Below are 17,827 nucleotides of genomic sequence, written 5' to 3'. Positions count from 1 at the left end.
GATGATGTAGAAATGTGAGACTTGCTTTCACTAGCTCTGTAATTCTCAAAAACTTTATAAAAAATCCTATGTAACTATCACGGAATGAGTTAAAAAAAAAAGATCAACAAATTCCGAGTTATTTAGGATGTAAGAGTAATGATTGCTCTAAGAAAAACTCAGTAACTACAAATATAATGGTCTTCAAACCATCAATATCCAATCATCTAGGGTACCTCCTTATTTTCCATGCCACTGCCTGCCCCCCAACCTCATGGTTAACTAGCTTCTTCACTGGAAGGTAGGATGGTAGGAGAAATTTTCATTTGACACTGTAAAGCAACTTGCATTTACTGGAGAAAAGAGGATCATGTGAACAATTAAAGTAAGGCCTTTGGGTACAAAAACTAATTAAATGGAAATAGTTGTATGCAAGTAGTAATATCAACAAAGTATTATTTTAAACAACAGATGCTGTTCTTAAATGAGCTATAGGTGACAAAAAAACCATTGCCTTGATTAACACCCAACTGATAAACTGTGCATTTCTGGTTCATCAATACCGTTACACACTTTCTGTGATTCCAAGAAATTCCAAGATTCCAAGAATAAATTACCCAAGAAATTTATAAAACAATAGCATACTTTTTTAATCATGTTTTCTTGTTGTGATTCAAGAAATTCTAGTAGTTCTGCTCTTGTAGAGTTGTTCCATATCAAATAAGGGTTTTCTGTGTTGCTGTTAAGCATCTTCAGAATCTAGGAGATAGAACATGATCATTTTTTGTAACATGACTACTTTGTAACATTACCATTAAAATAAAATGACTGAAGTTATGACTTGTTTTTAATGTCTAAAATTTCCAAATTCAGGGTTCATTAGAATAAGCAATATTACTGTCCTCCTTTGCTACTTAAACAATCAAGATACATTAAACACAATGGATTTCAAGAAGTATCCCAGTTACTCTAAAAAGTATTGCAGCTGAGAAAAAAAACAAGATTGTGAAAGACCAAATTACTTATCACAGGTCTCACAACCAGTAAGTGATGAACTGGGATTCAAGTTTGAGTCTGATTTCAACATCTTTAACATTTGTTCTGCTATGGTGAAAATTCAATATTTTGTATTATAGTATTTAATAAACACACAGTAAATATTAAAAAAGAATCAAACTATACTACCTTAATATATTTGAAAACAAAATCTAAGTCTTTAGGAAGCACACCATTATTTTATACTTAGCCTAAGTTGCTGAGTCTGTCTTTGAACTTGTGATCCTCCTGCCTTAGTCTCCTGAGGTGTATACCACCATGCCTGGGTTGAAGTGTACCCTTATGAAGGGAAATATTTATGAGTGACAAAGTTGGTCCAGATTTTCTTGGCTATACCCTGATTCAAAGCTACATTAAGGAGTTCAGCAGACATAGATGGTGACTGCTTAGCCATCCAAGGTGCTTTCACTTTGTTTAGCTCTCCTCAATGTTCAGTGTAAATAGAGATAGACATTTGACACATCCTTACATGTCCAAATGAAAATCTTCTACATTTTACATTTACAGAGCTTTGTGTTATGACTAAACAGAGAGGATATAACCTCCATCTAATATAAAGTCATCTCATCCTTGTGCACGCACATGTATATAGGTATGACTTATCTATTTACTGTCTGGATTTCAACCTTAAGTGGGAATAGGCTATGGCTTAAAAGAAACAGCTAAAAACACATTTCATCCCTTGATTTCCAGTACTCTGCCCACTGTGAAACATCATTCCAAATTCACTCTCTTGTTCTGTCTCTTTGTGACTCAAGGTTGCTAAGAATTATGGTGGGATCCACAGCTGGGAAACATAAAGTTAATTTATATTTGTAGAGACTTGAACTGAAGAGCTATTATCATTATCATCAATCCAAAACAAATTAACTTTCTTGGTTAAGAGAACAAGCATGTGAAAATTTCCACATTCAGGGTTCATTAGAATAAGCAATATCACTATGCTCCTTTGCTACTTAAATGATCAAACTATTCATAAAAACTCAGGCGACTTCTGAAGCACATACCTCAGTAGCACTAATGACAGCAAGCTTTCTAGCAACGTAGGGTGTCAGCATGCCAGCTAAACTCTTCCTTACAGTTGGATTTTCTGGGGTTGCTTGTTCTTCAGGCAAATACCCTCCAAGACGACTTAGAGCATGGACACTCAGTTTGGCAAGGCTGTTGGCTACTTCCTGTTATAAAAAAATTGAAACATTAAAGAAGATCTGTTTTCTTACATAGGTAACATAGAAACTTCATGGAATCAAAATCATAGGGAATTTTTTTTTTTTTTTTTTGTGGCACTGGGGATTGAACCCAGGGCCTTGTACATGCAAGGTAAGCACTCTACCAACCGAGTTATGACCCCAGGCCCCATAGGGAACCTTTTTAAGGAGGAGAAAGCCAACAATAAAAAGGCACAAGGATGCAAACGCTGACATGATAAAGCTTTTGCATTAGAGTTTTTTATTTTTATTTTTTAATTTACAGGAAAGACCTTCAGAATCTATGTACGCATTTGTATCTATGCAATATTTACAGAATCACATTTGGAAGTATAGTGGGAGCAGGCACATACTGACAATATGAGCAATAAATGACAACACTTAGGACACACACAAGAATATCTATAAAAATCAGACAAGTATTCAAGTGTCTGTGGGAAAGCTAGCCCCAAAAGCCTGATACATCACTGCATTTCTATTATATAAACTCAATTTTCAAGTCACAAAGTTGATTCTGAGTAATTAAGAAAAATATTAAATTGTGTCTAATATATGCTACTGCAAATTCCCTTGCCTTCAAATATAAGCTGTCAAGATAAAAAGTTTGGGGGCTTAAAAAACAATAAACTTAGTTATCTTAACACATAGTTTATCACCTGGAGGCTCTGGAGAGCTGAAGTTTTGCTTTCCATTAATTTAGCACAACCTAAATGGATATGGGTTCAAATTCAATACTAAAGCAATAAAAGTTACCTGCTGGTTTGTTTCTTCACTTTTCTGAATACCACTCTCTTCTAGTGTATAGTCATAATTAAATAGATAACCAAGCAGATACCACAAAATTCCAGCCTGAAAGAGGTGTGTCTGTAGCCAGAAATCCACAGCAAAAGAACTGACACATTCTACAGCAAGAGCAGCCACCCGTGGAATACTCTGAGAATAAGAATACAGAATTAAGTCACAGGTTAAAAAAATAACAACAAAAACTCCCAAGAGAAATTGGTTGTGAATGTATGTCAAACTAGCTATTTTATTTTCCAAAATATTTGCCTCTGCCTGTATTTTCAACTTCCATTTAAAACAATACTATGTACAGTCTTTTAAGTCTAAAATAGAAAGTGACCTCATGATAAGATAGAGTTACCATCTTTGAGACTAGTGTCCACAGATTTGGGAATATACTTTTCCCTATTTCTAGTATTTTTAATTTTTAAAAAGTGGGCTAAGGCAACAACAGTAACTCCCCACTGGTGATCTTCATACAATGATAACATTTTGTGCAGATACAAGCATTTAACTTGATTTTATCAGAGTTTGTATTCATACTATTTCTAAGGACACCAAGTAGATAAGAGTTGAGGCGGTAGTTTCATTAAGCTCTAACTTCTACATACTTTAGTCCATGATCACCCACCTCCATCCTGTTCTATTAAACACAACTTACCCAGTTATCTAAGAAGTCCCTTTCTATTTCTCCGTCACCAACTGTATCTCCTCTCAGCCAACTTCCCTCAGCAGTTTTGGATTGGGAAGGAACCATATGCTCTCAGATGTCTACAGCCTTTCTTATTAAGCAGCGAATGAACTCTAAGTTTAGGCTTTATATGGTCCTTTATTTTTATTAGATTTATTCAGTTCGGCCTTTTCTCCCTCTTTCTGTTGGAAATTAGGTGAAACTCACTTCCTTTACATATGTCACTTGAGCCTTAGTTTTTGTGGGCCTGCTAGGAATAAAGCCCTACCTCCTTTTTTTTTTTTTTTTTTTTTTTGGTACCAGGGTTTGAACTTGGAGCACCTGACCACTGAGCAACATCCCCAGCCCTATTTTGTATTTATTTTGAAGCAGGGTCTCATTGAGTTGCTTGGTGCCTTGCTTTTGCTGAGGCTGGCTTTGAACTTTTGATCCTCCTGCCTCAGCCTCCCAAGCTGCTGGGATTAATAAACTTAGGTATCTTAAAACACATTTTATCACTTGGAGGCTCTGGAAAGTTGAAATTTTTGCTTTCCATTAATTTAGCATCAATCTAAATGGATTTGGGTTCAAATTCAATATTAAAGAAATAAAAATTGTGTCACAGCATGGGGTCAAAGCCTTCATATATAGTATAATTTCTATGAACAATGTTTTGAGTTGCAAACTACTTGTAAATAATGCTGAGATAACAACCTAATTATAAAATCGGGGATAAGCTATTTGAAAAGAAAATTCATTACTGACTATACCCAGAGATCATTAGGAAGTCTACCTTGCCAAAATATAGTACTCGACAGAGATCCTTGATGATGCTAGGCATTTCTGTGATCTTCTCTCGGCATTCTTCAAATTGAGCAGCCACACTATAGCACTTACTTATGTGTCCACACACCTACAGACAACAAAACAGAGCAAAAAAAGGACAGTCACATGTGCATCCCTTATTTAAGACAGTAGAAATCAAATCAGAAGAGATTTGTGAATAATGCTTAATGGTGTATAATGATGTTCCAAAATTAAACAGAACATTTCAAATTGTATCATGAGTCTTTCTAATTCAGATTTCTCATAGATGCAGAAGTTGGAAAACAGTGGCTACAATGAAAAACATGGCAAAATCAACCCTGGCTTGTTTCTGTACCACCAATAACCTAAGAATAGTTTTTGAATTTTCAGTGAGTTATTAAAAAAACCACAAAAAAATATCTAACAGAGACTGAGTAAAGTATGAAATCTTCAAATATTTATTTACTCTCTGAACCTTTGTAAGAAAAGTTTCCTTGTCTCTAAATCAAGGTATTTTTATTCAGTTTATTTGCATGGTAGAATATTACAATTTTTACATAATACCCTTCAATAAGGAGGGAAAAACCATTACTCAACTGTTTTATATTTTAAATTTTGCTAGCATAAGCAAAGGGCCACATAAAAAGAACTGTTCTACAATCATAATGAATTCTTGATGAATTTTCTGTCAAAGAATTCAACTATTGTTGAATAGCCAGATAAAATGCTAGAGATGAAGGACAGAGGTAAAGAAGGAAATTAGGGAAAGGGCAGGGGAGATACATAAAATAAGAATGAAAAAAACAACAAATATTTTAAGCTGGTAATGGAGACATAGGGTTCAAAATATTCTAAGAAAGAAAAAAATTAGACCAGTACACTACAAGTGATTTAGTACAATGCTTCTTAAAGTATGATGCACAGATTAGCAGCAGCAGCAACACCACCTGGAAACTTGTTAGAAAAGCTTATTCTCAGGCCTCAACCTGGAACAAGACTAGAAGCCAGAAAACTGTGTTTTAACGAGCACTCTAATTTATTCTCATATATATTAAGGTTTGAAACATTACTAGTATAACTTTCTTGAAGCCAGAGTTTTAGCCTTACCTGTACTGACATGTCACTTGGTTTACTAGAGCGATTCAGGACAGCTACACAACGACTGAATGCCTCCTGTAATACCTGCAGAGAAAGAAATGAGCCATTAACTCTTCATTTTGACTTTAAATCTGAAAAGCATTTTCTAGCAGGAATAAGATAACTTTTTAGTGTTAGCTATCTGGTAACTAAATTAACATGTTAAATAAACTATCAAGGACTCCTCAAAGTTCTGTTCCTTTTAAGAATTCCCATAAGCTACTTTGTAAGCAACAGTTCCTTTTACCAATTTTGAACACAGTATCCTCAAATTCACATTAAGAACTAAAGCTCCATTTTTACTCTTAATTTTGGTACTAGAATATAGAGAATAAATTAAAGGAGAAACCATATCAACTGCATTTGTACAGGGTGAATTCTCTTTGTCATGCGTCATTTAATTTTCCTTAACTAGCTTAAAGATAAGCCCAAAGGCTATTCATATTACCTCTATCCCATTCTCCCTTCTGAGCTCTTCGGCATTGAGGGCTGAACAGTTGACAGTGTGAAAAGCTAGCTCTGCAGCTGCAGGCAATAATGGTGATTCTTTCGAGAAAAGGAAGTCATCTGAAGTTTCCATTGTTATAGTCCTAATTAGCATGGGGTACCCTGCATATTTATAAGGCTGTAAATCTGAAATAACCAAAAGTTAGTACTGGGAAAATAAAAAACACAACAAAAACTGATCATGCAATTGTTTTAAGTTGATGCTGACACCATGTTCAATTTTGTTGCCTTAAAAAAAAAAAAAAAAGAAAGAAAATATTCAACATCTTAAATATCTCCTAACTTCAGTCTATACAAGAAATTAAATAATATTTTTTTGGAAAATTAATCATACTTTTGAACAAGATAGGATAGATGTTAACACAGGCAGGCAATGGGCCCCCCAAAGCCTTTTTAAAATGCAAAGACCACTCAATGAAATTAACCTGTAGAAATATTCCAAACATTCCAGCCAACTTGTTTGTTCTGCAGCAACAGGAAAAGGGAGCAGGGAGCAGGGCACAGGCCAGATCTGAGGGAAGGCTACAGACTCGATTTTCCAATACCTCTTTTATACAGATACAGACCAATAGCCTTGGCGCTTTTCCAATATCTGTTTAGCATAGATAGTGATCAATGACTCTGCCTGGTAACTATATTAATTCCTAGACAAGTATACTTAGTTGACAACCTGCTATCCCCACCTTCCATCTCATTTCTTTTCTTCTCACTTGAATAAATCCCACACCTTTACTCTTACTCTCTGTTGTCTGTGGGTTTCATTTTTTTTGAATTTGAGAGATGAGAACCCAGAAAGAAGTCACTGGCTGGGCTCTGCTGCATCACTACAGAGCTATAGCACAGATCCTGCTATTGACTGTATCAATGGAGAATCAGGTTTTGCCTGCTACAGAGATTCCCTGCTGTGAAGGTACAATTGCAGCATCTCTAAATCTGGTTTCACTTCGCATATAGTTTTTTAAAAAATCTTTTAAAGTCTTAATTTATATTTTAACTTCAAATGTATTTTCAGTGTCTCAGATAAACTTTAATCTTGAATCCTAAAGGACCCCTGAGACAAAAGTATACTTTAAAGCTTCCTCATCTTCTGGTTGTCAGTTTCCCCCAGTCTCCAGTTTTACCCTGACTTCATCAAACCATTTGTTTGGTTTGGGCCTTTCTAAAGGGAAGCCTAGGGCTTGGCTCCAGATGAACTGTGTCAGCACACCCAGTGTCCATGACGTCCCAATGAGGACCATGTAGTAATTCATCTCCATCACGCCATAGTACTGGAGCAGCACCCCACTGTAAGCATCTATATTTGGCCAAGGATTCTTGGCCTTTCCCCGCTCCAAAAGGATAGTGGGCACAATCTTGTACAATTGAGCAACAAGTTTGAACATAGGGTCATTAGGCAGGTGTTTCAGAGCAAACTCTCACTGACTAGAATATTGTGGATTTGTCTTCCTTAGTACTACATGGCCACAGTCTAGGACAACCCGTCCTGAATTGAGTGTGCTCCAATTGTAGTTCTTTCGTCTGATACATCTCTGCCAACTTCCTTCTGCAGTTGTGTTAGCCAGACAAGTACTTCCTGATTCACTAGTCCTTTTAGAGGCCCTGCTAGCCTATTCAGCTGGTGCAAAGAATGGTTAAAGATCTGAAAGGGCACTGCATTGGTGTGGGCACTTTCATTGCCACCTTCTTGGTCACTGTGGATGGTGAGGTATAAGCACATGAGCTTACTGAACTGAGCATTAGTATAGCCTAACCTGTTCGTGAAATTGTGGCAGCAGTCCAATTTAGAATCAATGACCCCAATACTGCTGCCCTCCTGGTAGAGATTCTGGTAGGTCTCTACAGCAATACAAGGTAGTTTTTCGATGATATCCATACAATCTTCATATATTAACTCCCAGTATTTGGTTTGATTAATACCCTCTGCATATGCCCAGGCAAAGTTACTTTCACTATTGAGCGCTGTAATGGCTGCAATGAGTTGAGACATGGGGTACAGATTGGTAGGAAAGTTGTCCAGCATGGTGAACACATGAGAAGGCAGAGCTGCTTTCTTTGTCCACTCCTTTGAAAACCAAGATAATTGGACAGATCCCAAGAGAGAAACAGGTATCAGTAGCCAAAATAAGCCCTCAGGGAGGGGTTCTTAAAAGAATGCTCTCATTGGGATCAAGAACTGGTGTTTCATATACAAGTCCTTTCATGCCTCTCATGACACCACACATCATGTCCACAGTGATTTGGCCCACCACTGTCTTGCCATATTGCTGCCTGAATGCCTTAATTCTGTCCTGCTAAGGTATCAGGTTGGTCAATATGCCTTTCAAATTAGTGGAAGAAGTACGGCTTGCTGGGCAACAAGAACAAGACAGGATGTGTTCTTGGCACTCAAGAGCTGTGTGGCAGCAGTGAGTAAAGCTATAGCAGGCAACTCTAGGATCTGGTGAGGAGGGAAGAAGAGGAGAGAGATGTGGCAGAAACAGAAGCTGCTGCTACCAGAGGCCACGTCAATGGGTGAAATCAGTATAGTTGTTGTGATACTTTGTACAATACCTACTTTCTTTTACCCATGTGATCTTTTAAACCTAATCACAGATAGCAACAACAAATACACCAAAAAACCTGCATTAACATTCATGATAAACACCTCTTTAAAAAAAGATTGATATTTTATTTGTATTTTATATTCGGCTTTCTGAATAACAAGTGTACTTTTCTTTTTTTTAATCAATTATCTTAAACATTTGAAAATACTAAATATAATCTGTTACTATAATATAAAACAAAATTCTTATTTAGCTAATTCCATTTTTTATTTTGTTTTGGGGTTTTTTTGGTAGTGGGGATTGAACCCAAGGGCACTTTGCAACTGAGCTACATCCCCAGCTCTTTTTATTTACTACTTTTTTAAGTTGCTGAAGCAGGTCTGGAACTTGTGATTCTCCTGCCTCAGTTCCAGAATCATTAGGATTACAGGCACTCACCACTACACCCACCTTAATTCCATGTTTTGATAACTTTTGCCTTCAAATCTGCTTATCATACACAGGTGCACAATTATTGCTTTTCAAAAAGCTAATCTATTAGATAGGACCATGCCAATAAATTTGCCATAATTTTATAAGTACTTCTGTTCTTCCATTTGAAATCAACATAAAGCCTTTTGCCTTTTGAAGCTGAGCAATAATCTGCCTTAAATTAACTCATTTTTAGATGGCTTAAAATTAAAAAAAAAGCAAAAGGTGCCCTTTAGAAATGATCCTATTTTCCTATTATAACATATATAGATACATACATCCATATATTTGTTAAGAAAGAATTGTGAATTAATTAGAACCCCCAACCCAGAATTTACTGGGTATAAGCTCCCCCATGGGAAGAATGGAAGACAGCCTTGACAACAGGCAAACTAGTGCTGAGTCACAATAATTTGTGGCTAATATAGTTATCAGCCATTAAATCAAGTGGGGCTGAGGTTGTGGCTCAGTGATAGAGAGCTTGCCTCACATGCGTGAGGCACTGGGTTTGATCCTCAGCATCACATAAAAATAAATAGATAGATATTGTGTCTATCTACAACTAAAAAAATATTTTAAAAAAGGAAAAATAAATCAAGTGGTTTTAAAGAGAATTTCTAAACTGATTATGCATGCTGGTGAGTGTCATATTACTAAAATATTTTATATAGAGTTCAATTCATACACCAAGAGTCAATCAATTAATCATTGCTCTCCTTAATAATCGATTTCTAGATCCTCGGGCTGTCCCCTCCAACACTTAAATTACTACTCCATCTGGTCTTCAATTACTCAACATTCCACCACCCTCTTCCTTCTCTTCCAGCATCATCCTATAGCAAATGAGTCTCCCACTTTGTTCTGTAAGCCAACTTCAGTTCCCAAGCCAATGTGCATCTGCTATATCAAACCCAACTCAGATTGTTCAGGTTTTTAGAAAGCAATAGAAACTATTCAAGTGGTCCTGTACATCTTTTTACATCTCTCATTCCTTTCATCTCTCTCAAGATCTTCTTGTCCCCTGCGACAGTTTGAAAAACACTGGTATCTGTGAAGTAGGTGTGGTTTCAGGGTGTAGGATTATTCAACATGTTTGCAAGGCCATGTGGCAGTGATGCTGGACACTGCCAACTTTAACTTCACAATCTGAAATGAAACGGAGTCATGCAAATACAAATATACAGGCAGAGCCTTTATTAGGAAGGCTTCCACCTGAGAAGGGAGATATAGCTCCAAGAAGAAAGTGTCAGGCTGGCTCACTAGAACAATAAAAGGAACTAGTTTATTGACTGCTTTTAGGAGTGGACTTTAGGAAATTGTCTCATGAGTTAAGTGAAAGTACCTGGCTCTAATGTGTGCTTAGTACTGTTTGAGAGTGAATAGATGAGGCTTATTTGGTGACTGACGTTAAGCTTTTGATGGCTGTATGGTAATGAGCCGAGGGCAAGGAGTGCATTTGCTCTTTGTCCTTAATTTCTAAGTAGCTCTAATGGTAGCAGCCCAGAAAGCCAGGAGTATGTTGAAAACATTTAATACTTTGTTGGGATAACAGAAGTTGGGTTTTTAGAAAGTAGTAGAAACTGTTCAAGTTGGTCCTGTACATCTTTTAGCGTTTTCAACCTTCTGAACCTTTGAGTTAGTAAAGTCAGATTTTTATACGTAATTTAAGAAGAACATTAAATGATCCTTCAACTCTAAATTCCATTTAATATTTTAGATTTAATATGTTTGCTGCTACATGGCTAAACATAAAAACTAACCATGTAGTTTCATGGAATGGAAATGTCACTCAGGAAGGAATAATGAAAACTTGCTGGAAATGGAAGAATAAAAAAAAAAAAACCCACAAAAAACAAAACAAAAAACCCACAGTAAGAAGAGGAAGGTAGGAAAAAAAACATCATTTTGGATCTTCCTTTAGAAAACTACTCTTCCCATATCAATGTGATTCCACAGCCAGGCCTGGTGTTGCACAACCTGTAATCAAAGCTCCTCTAGAGCCTGAGGCAGAAGGATCCAAGTTTGAGGCTGCCTGGGCAACTTAATAAGACCCTTTTGGTTGGGGTACAGCTCAGTGACAAAGGATTCCTGGGTTCAATCCCCAGTACAAGAAAGAAAAGTGATTCCAATTATCTTTTGCAGTAATAATTCTAAAATCTATCAGAATATACTATAGAAAAAAATTAATGATAGGATTAGTTGGGTGATAAATCAAAATCTGTGATAACAGATGCCTTACCTTCTTTATGTCGGTTGAAGAGAATGCTCTGTGTTTTCAGAATTAAAATTATATTTTCTGGATCTGGTCCATCCACTATTTTTGTTGATTTGGTACATAAAAATTCATATGCTTTATTTACTTTTTCAAACATATCCTATGTACAACCAAAGGTAATTAAATTTTAACTTGGATGATCTCAAATCACAACAGGGTAAAGATGGCTTATAATTTACCAATACTTTCTTTATTATTTTATTAGTTACATTAAGGAGTTAATTCCAACTGGAATCTAACTGATATACTATTAAGGTGAAATTTATTTTTCCTCTAAAAAACTATCCAATGATCTCAATAAAACTTGCTAAAAATTCTTCAAATAAGAACTTAAAACATATTTCTCATATTGAACTCTTAGAATTTTAGTTAATTTAGAAAACTAAGCTACTGTTTATAGAGCATTATGCCAAGCACTGAGCTAAATGCCACTATTTTATTCTCAAAATAGCCATGTAAGGTGTGTAAATTATAATCTTCATTTTTCAAATGAGGAAATTATGACTCACTGATATTAAGTAATTTACTTAGAAACACAAAGTCAATTGGTGGCAGAGTTAATTATCCCAGGCTTCTGACTCACAAGTCCATACTCTATCTATATATGTCCCATTGATTTATATATTGATTGTTGTTTTATTATCTGATAAGTATAGCAATTTAACAATTGATTTTAAGTTTTATTCCTGTCCTGACTGTTCTTTTTCTCTCATATAAATCTGAATCGCTGCACAATTCCCAAAAAATAAAACACCCCCACGTAGCCTTTGGATAAAAAATGTTTTACACATATAAAAGTGGCACCTTATCAATATCAAATCTTCCTGTTCAGGAATACTGTGTTTTTAATGAAAACCACTGACTTGAAATCTGTAGAAATTATCCCAAGCTTCTGGCAATAAATTATTAGTCCCTAGTTATAGTGTTCTTAAGTGACTTCATCTTTTATGAATTCTCATTGGACACAGTGAGATCAAGGAATACTGGCAGGAGATTATTTAAAATCTGAACCAAATTTTCTGCTTCTTCAGTTAGAATGCTATGCAGTTGAATGTCATTAGAAAAAATTACAGAAGCTGGGGTTGTGGCCCAGTGGTACAGCAGTTGCCTAGCACGCGTGAGGCACTGGGTTCGATCCTCAGAAACACATAAAAATAAATAAATAAAATAAAAGTACTGTGTCTAATTACAAAGAAAAATAAATATTAAAAAAATTACATAAATCACTCAAAGCAATCTGGAAAGCAATATTATTACTGATAAATGAATTAAAGTCCACTATACTCCCAACTTTTAATTATTCTTGTGATTGCCAATTAGAGTTTATTCTCAAACAGAGATGGGTAAGGAGAAAGAATAAATTTTCACATAGGCTATGAGTCAAAAGGAGACTCCTTTGGTTAACTGAGGGAGAACTATTCACACAGAAAACCTGGGTATTTGGGCTGAAGCTTATTAAACATGCCCTGAGCATTTGTTATATGACAGATTCTTGCATGAAAGATAAGTTATCTCCTCCTAAATAATACCAGAGCAAAAGGAAGTCAGTCCCTAAACCCAAAGACAATCCAAAGACAGTACATACCCTCCCTTCTGGATTCTTATCAGGGTGGTACTTCTGTGCAAGTCTGAAGTAAGCTTTTCTAATCTTGCTTTCATCATGCCTGTTAAGCAGGAAAATTGTTTTTATAAAGTATGAGGAAAAAATGTTTATACAGTCAGACAGTGATGTTTTACGAATCTATTCAGGAATTTTATGTGATCATGTATTAGTCATCAAATTAAACCCAGTAAGACTTAAATAGAATTATTTCTTATATGTTATCTTTACAAGTGAAAGATATAACCTAAAAGTTCCCTGTGTAAGGTTATCATTCACTTTAAATTATAAGACCATATTTGGGGTTTGATGAACTAAAATACGTTTCTATAAACCTACTAATTTGCCAAAATGTCCAAAATGCCAATTTACTCTTCTTTAAGCTGCTATATTAACATTGCTGAGAATGAACAAAAACTTTAGTTTGTATTTAAGAAAATGTCTTTACACCATTTTTCCCTAACATTTCTAGTCTACTACAAATTACTAAAATAAATCTGCATTCTTTTCTAATCCATCATTTAGTGTTCTAGGCCTACTGCTATCAAATCTCTTCTTCATGCATAAAACAAATATATGAGTGAGTAGTACCATATCTCAGATAACAGTGTGAGGAACTCTGCCTAGATTGTTTGCATTCTTCTGTTCTTTCTGTTTTTTTATTAATTCAATTTCACATATTAATAAACTGTAATATGTGAAAGTCAAACATAAGTCTGTAGTAAATCCCAATTATGTATGTCAAAGAATAGACAGAGAAATTAAAAAATGGTTGGTTTAAAATATAATTTCACCTTTGATATTAGAATTTTAAGGTAAGGCAGACATTTATTATTGTAATAACTGAAAACAACTCACGTCCCCTGTCCTTGAGGCAGATTAAGCACTTCATAAGCATCATCTATTGACATCATGGGTGGCTTCTTTTCTACTTCCTTCTTCCAGGCATCAAGCGTATCTTTTAGAAGCTTGACCTTAGAGACAGAGGATTAAAGTTTATATTGACTAATGTAAAACTATTACCAAATATAACTTTTAAGTTATAAAATACTTGATGTAAATCACCATTTTTAGCCTATCCAATCAATAGCTTTCTTAAATACAAATAACTAAAAACTATCTTCTTACCATTGTAACATTTAGGTAGCAATATATTTGTTTCAAGGCTATTTCCTCTATCTTTAAGTGATTTTTAAATCTCTGCCAATTTGTGCTTTTACCCTTAATGTTTAAAGAAACATTCAGAAAATATGGAAAACTCTGAAATACGAAAGTAGTATACTGCAGTATGCTTCTCAAGATGATCTAACAATTACAGGTATGCTGGCATTCGAACAAATGTAAAGGATAGCACACTCAAAGGAGCTGCTATTGAGTGGGAAGAAATGCACTAATATTTACTGCACACTGTATGCCAAAGAGCTAGGTGCTTTACAGACTACAGAAAATTTGATTCTTATATAAAATTTCAAGCACACACCATGAGATTCTGAGAGATAGATGCATGTGTCCTAGTTAATAAATGGTGGAACTGGATTCAAACCTAGGTCTGACTAAAAAGCCTTTACGTTTTGTATCATTTCATTTTGAATCCTGAACAAGTTCCAGAGTCTATTTATCTTTATGAAAGCACCATGAACAGGCAGTGACTTGAGGTACAAAAATGGCAATTGATCTGAAATCTTTTAATAATAATGGTAATGATAATGATATACTTTCTGCTATAGTAATAGAACAACATGTCATCCAGGCCTACTTTATTCTAGGCTCCCCAAAGATTTACAAGGACTCAGGTTAATGGGGTTCCAAGGACACCATGGATGGACAGATAACACCTACTGCTATACAAATAATCAGGTCACATTTACCGTTATTTATGTGTGCCAGGAATTATGCTTAATGAATTCTCAATCTTCACAACTATCATCAGAGACAACTGTTACAATTACTATTATTGCCATTTTATTTTTTACTTTTTTTTTTTTTTTGGTACTGAGGATGGAACATGGGGGTGCATTACCACTGACCTACGTCCCCAGTTCTTTTTATTTTTTTAGACAGGGTCTTGCTAAGTTGCTAAGGCTGGCCTTGAACTTAGAATCCTCCTGTCTCAGCCTCCCGAGTCACTAGCACTAAAGGCATATGCCACTGTGCCCAGCTATTACTGCCATTTTGAAGATGAGACCTGAAGCTTGGAGAAATAAGGTAATGTTTTAAGCAGAGCTATTAATGGCCAAGCTGAACTCCAGCACCCAGGAGCTTGATCAATCTGCTAGAAAGGTAAGCTTCCGCCAAACTATTATAGCATTATTGTGTTATACACATGGAGTTTGTTCTGTCTTTGTTATACAGGTTCAAAATCCTAAAGTTCTTAATACTCCCTCAAAATATTACCTTTTGGTTTGAGATTTGTCCAAATACGTTAAACACACTCAGAGTTATTCTGTTAATATTAAGTCAGTTATCCTGACTTAGTATTAAGTTAATTAATATTAATATCCTTTTTTATCACAGGTGAAACAACTACCCAGAAGTGTTAGGAGGTTGTTTGTGTGGTTTCAGAAGGCACACAGTGAACTTACCGGGTCTTTAATTGGCCAATCTGGAAATCGGAGTGTATCACAAAGTTGTTTGAGGTAATAAATATTACAAAATAGTTCATTTTCTAGCTGTGGATAGTTGATAACTGGGATGGGACAATATTGATAAAGTGCTCTTGTATTACTCTGAAGACGAGGTGTGAAATCAGCAAGATGGGCAGCAATCTTCTCTATCATGAGGCGCCTACAATCATAGAAACCTCCATTCAATCATTCTGATAGAATTATCAAACTTTAAAGAGAAGCTTAAGATAGGTCAGCATAAAAGATACTTACATGGATCTTCTCTAGAATAATTCAATTACTGGCCTAATATTATAGCCTCAAAGTAAGTTACTCAAGGTATTCTAATCTTATTGTGTAAAAATACTCAATAGAAATAAAATTATCTTATTTACCTATAAATATCAGCAATATGCTCAGTCCTGTTGAAAAAAAATCAGTCACTACAAGGTCAAATGGCATCGTGTCTGCATGCATGAGGGTTCAGAAAGGAAAGGCAAGCTTACCATCATTCCAAAGAAGCTCATTATAGAGTATTTATGTTAATTAACTTCCTACAAGTTAATAGGATAAGTAGAAAATTGATTTGGTCAATGTACAGAGAGATTCATCTTTTAGATGGGGACTCAGCCAATCTCAGAAGAAAAATATTACACAAACAAAACTGTGCTGCTACTTTATTCATATTCATATAATATGTATTATTCCCAGTGGAAAATATGAATGCTATACAGAATACATTAAAACTAGTGGCCACTATGAGACAAGCCGATAGGTCACCCTACCCCAGAAGTTTAATAATTACCAGCAGGTGGCATGGAGTATGAAGCTAGTTTGAGAGGTGTGAGTAACTCAGATCACATGCCATCTAAGGAAAGAGCACTAAGGGCTTCTCCACAAACAAGCAGTCTTGACCCTGGACCTATGAACTGTCAAGTCCTTCCTGGACAGAGCCTAGTTAGTCACTACCAACTAATTCTGTGCCTTTCCTTTTTCTGCATTTCCACAGGCTTCTCTTATGGCATTCCATTACTTAGCAACGCAAGCCCCTCAATAAAGGTCAAAACGTGCTGGCTAGGAGCCCTCAATCTGAATCTATTTTGGGTATCTTTGGTCTGATCCATTCTATGTGGGCATAGTTTATAATCAATGGAGTACAATCCTATTTCCAAGCATCCAAGAGATATGTTTTGATTTTATTGCTAATTATTCCTACATATATATCATCTGTTTGCTGCCTAAAATCTTACAAGCTATATCAACTGATTTAAGAAGCATTAGTGGTAGGAGGCCATACTCTTACATAAAGCTCTATTAAGGTAACAGTAGTTTTGTCAAATTATGTCAGAACAAAAAGCTTAAGCCCTTGTCAAAACCTATCACTTGATTTGGCACCAACAATTAACTGTTGTTTTATGTTAGCAAACTAGTGAAACATTTCTTTCAACAGGACTCAAACCAGATGACCAGCAGCAAAGATTCTGGGTACAAAATATAACTGATTATTTACCTCATTTCACTGCTCCAGATTGCTTCTGGTGTATCAAATTCTCCTAGAAAAGTCTCGGAAAATTTTTCAGGTTCATAATTTTCTAAGTAACAAACCATTGCTTCAGGTAGGATGTGCCCAAGTATACTTCTCTGAAAAATATCTTGTCCTTTTGTCTTTAAAACAAAACAAACTGTAGTCAGAAACACTAAAGTTCTCTTTCAATTTTCTGATAATGAATATGATCAATGAGCACTGTAGGAAAGAACACACTGCAACAAAATGCTTCTATGCTTTAGCAAAATGTGAAGTTGAACATGTGGGGCAAACTGACTTGGCATGAGCTCCAAGATAAAATGGAGAAGCCCCCACCTTGCTGCAGTCTTAACCTTCTCAACATCAGCTGCCATTGCTGTTCAGGACAGCATGTGACCCTGTGGAACAGTAGTGAACAACACAAGGAAGGTCCCCTGAAGACTGATATCAGGTATTTTGCATAACATTGTTGGCTACAGTTCCTGTGTATCTGCTGCTTCTGTTTTCAAAAACAAGTTCAGAAGATCTTAAAGATTTTAAAGAGGTCATCTCATGAAATGTGACTAGGAGTTTGATGGAGAATTTCTTCTCAAACTAATTATAATTAACTGTTTTGACAAGTTCATATCTTCAGGCTGGCCAAATTGAGTCAGGCTAATGATC

At 35.6% G+C, this 17,827-nt stretch overlaps 1 protein-coding gene and 1 pseudogene across 1 annotated transcript in view; both read right to left on the bottom strand.

Annotated features, from left to right (window-relative positions):
- Positions 1 to 17,827, bottom strand: part of Dnajc13 (DnaJ heat shock protein family (Hsp40) member C13) — a 120,614-nt gene that overhangs the window by 27,768 nt on the left and 75,019 nt on the right. Inside the window, exons 32-42 of the mRNA XM_026383836.2 lie at positions 17,150 to 17,304; positions 15,619 to 15,820; positions 13,895 to 14,010; positions 13,022 to 13,100; positions 11,401 to 11,536; positions 6,089 to 6,273; positions 5,611 to 5,685; positions 4,490 to 4,609; positions 2,997 to 3,176; positions 2,043 to 2,210; positions 625 to 738 (exon numbers count right to left, since the gene is read on the bottom strand). Coding sequence (XP_026239621.1) covers positions 625 to 738; positions 2,043 to 2,210; positions 2,997 to 3,176; positions 4,490 to 4,609; positions 5,611 to 5,685; positions 6,089 to 6,273; positions 11,401 to 11,536; positions 13,022 to 13,100; positions 13,895 to 14,010; positions 15,619 to 15,820; positions 17,150 to 17,304 — 1,530 coding nt within the window. The remainder of the gene's footprint in view (positions 1 to 624; positions 739 to 2,042; positions 2,211 to 2,996; positions 3,177 to 4,489; positions 4,610 to 5,610; positions 5,686 to 6,088; positions 6,274 to 11,400; positions 11,537 to 13,021; positions 13,101 to 13,894; positions 14,011 to 15,618; positions 15,821 to 17,149; positions 17,305 to 17,827) is intronic.
- Positions 7,242 to 10,058, bottom strand: LOC113179343 (citrate synthase, mitochondrial pseudogene; annotated as a pseudogene).

This window comes from Urocitellus parryii, chromosome 2 (genome assembly GCF_045843805.1).
Source record: "Urocitellus parryii isolate mUroPar1 chromosome 2, mUroPar1.hap1, whole genome shotgun sequence".
Taxonomy (NCBI): domain Eukaryota; kingdom Metazoa; phylum Chordata; class Mammalia; order Rodentia; family Sciuridae; genus Urocitellus; species Urocitellus parryii.
This window is presented reverse-complemented; position numbering and strand designations above follow the sequence as displayed.